The sequence below is a fragment of the Harmonia axyridis genome, chromosome 4 (assembly GCF_914767665.1).
Source record: "Harmonia axyridis chromosome 4, icHarAxyr1.1, whole genome shotgun sequence".
NCBI lineage: Eukaryota > Metazoa > Arthropoda > Insecta > Coleoptera > Coccinellidae > Harmonia > Harmonia axyridis.
In genome coordinates this window covers 9607930-9613929 of record NC_059504.1, presented here as the reverse complement: position 1 = coordinate 9613929, position 6000 = coordinate 9607930, and the positions used below count along the sequence as shown (strand labels likewise).

General features: G+C 32.6%; 1 protein-coding gene across 1 annotated transcript in view; it reads right to left on the bottom strand.

Moving 5' to 3' along the window:
- Positions 1–3798: 3798 nt before the first annotated feature.
- Positions 3799–6000, bottom strand: part of LOC123678335 — a 33000-nt gene continuing 30798 nt past the window's right edge. Inside the window, exon 2 of the mRNA XM_045615318.1 lies at positions 3799–5132. Coding sequence (XP_045471274.1) covers positions 4488–5132 — 645 coding nt within the window. The 3' untranslated portion in view covers positions 3799–4487. The remainder of the gene's footprint in view (positions 5133–6000) is intronic.

Genomic DNA, 6000 nt, shown 5'->3' with positions numbered 1-6000 from the left:
TCAAAACGAAGTAAAAGTATTTTGAATAAATGAATATATTAACGTATGTTCATTCTGCTCGGTAATTGAATGCTAAGTGTCATTTTACGATATCCTTCTTGTTGAGGGTACATTCAAACAAGCTATTATTCAATTTAATAATATAAGTAGGAATTGAATTGGAATTAGCATAATTCTTCTTGAAAAACTGCAATTTATCACCCTTAATCAGCATTCAGCAATTCAAGGTGATGAATTGTTACATGAAAAAAGGAGAAATAATGCAATTCTTGAGAGTTATGCTGATCAAGTCCTCCAAATTTTATTGGTTGTACATTTTACGACTGGATTCTGTGCATTATAATTGATTTATTCATGGGTAGAAAGTTAAATGCAACAGGAATAACAATTTATTTTTAGAACTTTGACAATAGTAGCTTGATTCATCAATAGATAAAATTGGTGGCCTGTAACTCATAGAACAGCTTCTTCGAAAAGACCTATTGTATTGGCAACGATACTTTAGTCTTAATATTGTAGATATTCAATGCCTGAACCAAAGGAAAACTCCCATTAGTCAAATAAAGATAGCAGATGCGGTCATTTGAACAATTCCCTTTTCAATACACTTTGAGGGAAGAGGAGTACACGTAGGTGTGTTCAAAATGATTCGTTCTAAATGATCTAAATCTTGAATTGATATTTTGTAGGAAATTAAGCATTTATAAATATTCATTCTCTGCTCCTGCGAAGACATTTTCTTTGAGAATGACAATTCTTACTTTGAATTAGATTCTCACGAATGGCTAAGAAAAAATGCAACTACGATTATGATACTGACAGATGACACAAGAGACATTATTCACAGAGGCAGAGAATCCCTTTCCTCTTCTTTTAAATTGAAGTTTCACTGTTTGTTAAGAATTTCTCATGGATTTTTTTGAAAACAATTTATATGACATTCTGCTACTGACTTACCAGCAATGTAGGTTCAATTATCAAGAAATACTTCCGCTTATCTGTTAATCATTTGATATTTCAAAGCATTCAGATTTGTGATAAACTTCCCCAGCAAATATACGTCCGTTATGTGAATTTTTGTAAATTCCTCTCTGTTGACATGACGTCGAAATATCACTCCAATTTTGCATAGATCGTAGCATGCCATTCTTTGCGAAAAAGATCAAGGATTATGGTACCGGACTTCAACTAATCAATCAATGTGAATTGTGAACTGTCCAAGATGTCAATAGAGAAGTTTCTTCATCAGTTCGATTATGCTAATTCTAAATGTTACTTGACCAAGTGGAGTTTCAATCGCAGTGCAAAAATTAATGCTTTCGCGCCCTTGCACAATAATAATTAATATAATGGAGCAGCCGGAACATAATGAACCTCACGGTTGGACTCTGTAAGTGCTACAAATCCAATAGCAATAGCTAATTCGGTAATGACAAATTAACACCATACATCATGAATAATGGATGGATTTGAAGCGAATTCTCTGGAAGGTAATAGATCTAGCAGTTTTATTGCAATTAATTTGCTCGTACAATAGGAGGTAGGATCGGATAGTACTCTATTGAATTATATTTTGCCGGTTGAATACCTCGCTGTGCTGAAAGAGAGGATTCAATTCTTGCGTTGTAAGGTTTGAGCAATTTCTGGCAATTTTCTGCATTATCTGATATTGAGCTCTGAACCAACGGAAGTTGGAGTTAGTTTTTCCCAAATTGAATTGAAACTATCATTGATCTCAATGCTAAAATTTTTAACACCTTGGCCTTCTTTATTCTTCTATTCTATCTTAGTTTGCAGGTGCTTAACTTTTTTTCTCATTATTAGGTTCAGTATGTTTGTTGTTTCAAATTGATCTTGTTAAGTTTTTTATACCTATTATTACCTTTATTATATTTACGTTATCTGTCTTTCACAGAAAGACTATATTCTTCATTGATCTGTTTTTCGTTATTATTTTTCTGCTTCAATAAACTTATTTATTATTATATATTATTATTTATTTCTGGTAAAATTGTTAATATGTATATTGTTTATTTTTCATTTCATTCATTTCTTCTAATGTAACCTCAATTGAATTGATTGTGTCAAGCTTTCAAGTCGTGCCTTTTGCGTATTACATTCTTTTTTCACCTTATGTATGAATAAGTATATATCACAATTATAGGTAGGTATATTCATCTAGTTTATCTAGATGAGAAGTTCTGACGATAGGGTCCTTCTAGAATTTGGCATGAAGATTCGAGCCATTATAAAAACAAAGTTCAAAATTCAACTGGGTCGACGTGTTGTCACTGATTCGACCAATTTGGTATTTTCATAGTAGATCTGAAATTGCAGTTGCAAGTTTGAAGCAAAATTTTTTATTGATCTAATCCTGAGAACTATAAAAAATTCATAAAGATTGCCCAAAAAATTTGATATTTTAGTGACACATATAAGATGGAAGGTTAAATGGAAAACACAAGCCCATGGGCTTGTGTTTTCTTCTTCTTCTTCTTCGTATTTTAAGCCTTGCAAGGCTTAAAATACGAAGAAGAAGAAGAAGAAGATATAAGATGGAGTTTTGTAGATAGATATGAGAATCTAGTCTAGGGCCTACCCTTAAAAACACATTTTTCTCTTAAAATTTGACTTTATTCATCAACATATTCACCTTCAAGTGGGATAGATGTACCCCAACGGGTTTCTAACTTTTCTGTAAGAAATTTATCTTTGTCTTCACTAGACAAATTTTTTTTCCATGGAACATTCTTTTGATGTCTGCAAAAAGCCACTAATCACTGGGGACAAATCTGGAGAATAAGCTGGGTTTTTGAATAGTTGAAACGTAGAAAGCTCGATACATTTTATTCAACCATGGTTTTCATCGAGGAGCATTATCAATACATGAAACTCGTTTTTATCCATTTTTCAAACAATAATAAATGCAACTCTATCTTCCGAAATTTTGACAAGCATTTTCTGAAGTATGTGGTACGGTGCTGGCTGTGTCATATGTGCGTCAGGCACAGGACTTATTGAGTGTCACCAATCTAAGCTTTATGGAAAGTTTCGTATTGATAGCGTCATCAGAACTATGGACAATTCAAGTAAAATATCGAAAAGAGGTAGTATTTCAGTGACATATAATCCAATAAAAAAATACATGGAAAGGGGACGCCACTGTAAAATGAGAAATGATGGAAAAGTGATTAGAAAAATGAGTGTTTTAGAGAACTTTGATTTTGAAAGAACATATCGAACGAAATCAATACAAATAAGTCTATTTTTATCTTGAAACTGTATTGGTTAAATGAAAACTAAAACCAAAGACTCCAATAATTCACTAATTATTAGAAATAAATTTAAATTTCTTATTCAATTATGCCTTTCAATTCAGGAATTATTTCGTGTGAATGAAGATTCTTCACTTTTAATGCCTTGTGTTAAATATTAATTAGTTTTCAATGAAATTATACGTTCTACCCGGTCATTGCTTCATTGCATAACCCAATTCTGAGTATGATGAAGAAAGTGAAGATTCCTAATGATGTATATTATATATTAACACTCTATGAAATTAAGGAAAAATTAAATTTATGCAAGTTTTGAAACGAGTCATGGCATATAATTTTGATGATTATTAATTTCATAAAACCGTGAAGAATTCTACCGAATGCATTCTAATGGTTTCATGGGTATTAATTCAATTCGTTTCTTGTGAGTATGTCTAACAATTCCGAATTTTATATAACCAAAAAAAAAAGAATCTTCAATGGCTGGAGGAAAAAGTGTTGTCTATTGGAATAAAATACAAAATAATTTCTTTAGTTTTATTTCAAATTATGTACATGTATCATAAAAATATGACACTGATTTCTTATATTAAAATGTAGGTATCTAAAAATTTACATGAGCTAAAGTAGGATATCGGTTTAGCAACAATCAATGAGAGAATTGGCACAAATGATTCCTATTTAAATATTTTGTATATATCTGAAGAGTATTGAAGGGGAATTTTATACAAAAGAATAAAAATAACTATTTTCTAAACAAGTGCTTATTTCCATAGAAAAAATATGCAAAAAGAAAACATTTCTCATTTTCCTTTATTAATAACAACGAATTCAAAAGATTTTTCAAGAGAAAATGAAAAATGTTAATATTTCATTGAGAATTTAATAAAATAAGGTTATTTCTTTTCTGCTTATCTTGGTAAGATCGTTGGAACAATATCGATTCAATTTTGGCAGAAAATTCCGAAAAAAAGAAGATGAAAATTAGAAAACAAATTAACAACAAATATTTCAAAGGTAACATTCAAAGGATTTCGTAACGAATATCGTTAGGATTTTTTCAATATGGAATGCCTACATCCTAAATTCAATTAAATCTAGAATATAGGCAAAATTTCTAGTTGAAAAAGTTATAATTCGATCAGTCGTTGAAAGTATCTGAATTTCTCAATTTTAAATCCAACTCTTAGTAAGGATCGAAATGTTGTTTACTCATGATGTCGTATAAAAATACTTTTGATCTTGCTTCTCGTAAACTGAATTTTCTTGCTCTTGCTCAAGGTTGCTCTGATTCTGTGGCTCTTCAGTCACCACTTGATAAAATATTTGAGGAACATAATACCTAACTCCTGAAGAATAAACAATACCAATTTCTGGCACAAAATGGGAACTTCTTTTGTCCGCAAAAACTTGAGGTTTGATGTAGCTCACTGAAGGTTGGAGGAACGTCTTCTTATTGCCGAAATCAGAAAACTCATAGGCCTGTCTTTCGAAAAGGTTGGGTCCCACGTACGTTCTTCCTATAGACTTCAGTTGTGTTTTCTTGTACACGTCGTATTTTTCCTCGCTTGGCGTGTACCTTATGTCCAGTGGCGTCCCTAAAATGAGATTTGGTGATGGTTTTACGGATAGTAATTTTGTTCGGTACTGGTGTGGCACCAATGGTTTGTACGTTTCTGGGTTCGGTGTGTCTTCCCTGGCCTCGTATACTGGTGCTGGTTTGGTGGGTGTGTCTGATCTCTCGGTTATTGGGGTGGCTGGAAGGGCAGATCTTGGAACGATGGGGCCTTTGTTTGTTCCGAAACTTACCATTATGGGTTTCGTGGTAGTTAGGGTGGCTATACTCAAGCATATAACCTGGAAAGAAAAATTGATATCATTAGACATCGAATTTGAATCAAGGAATGTTAAACAAGGGCTCTGTTCCATTATAGAAACAAGAAAAACAATGAATTAATAAAAGAATGCTGAATATGACTTGTTCTTTTATAAAATACATAAAGTAATAGTGCAGGTCTAGTGAACAATGAATGGCGTGTTTTTACAAGATCTATTAATGAAAGAGAAATAATAATACAAGACAGAAATGTTTTTCGAATTAATTCTTATTATTATAATCTAGTAGAAAATGTCATGCTAGTCAAAATAAATAAATCGCAGATGTTATACAATAAGTTTTTGTATACATAACGCCATCGAAATATTAGTCGATTTGTGTCTGCATCATGAATTTATTCTCGATTAAACATGTCAGCTTACGAGCCAAATTTTTGTTCTTTGCAGAGGTTTCAATTTAATTTTTGAATATGAAGAAATCTGTGGTGGAGGCTCATCGAATGCTCTCGATTACCTATGACTAGGCCGCTATTAGTGAAAAAACGTGCCGAGAGTGGTTTCAACGCTTCAAGAATGATGGTTTTGACATCGTAGACCAGCAAGGCGGTGGAAGAAAAAAGATTTTCGAAGATGCAGAATTGGAGGCATTACTTGATCAAGACTCGTGTCAAACGCAATAAGAATTGGCAGGATCATTGGGAGTGGCGCAACAAGCCATTTCAAAACGGCTGAAAGTCATGGGAATAATTCAGAAATAAGAAAATGGAGTGCCTTACGAGTTGAAGCCGAGATATGTTGAACGACGTTTGTTTGCTTGTGAAAAGCTGCTTACAAGGCAAAGACGGAAGGGATTTCTGCATCGCATTGTGACTGAAGACGAAAAATGGGT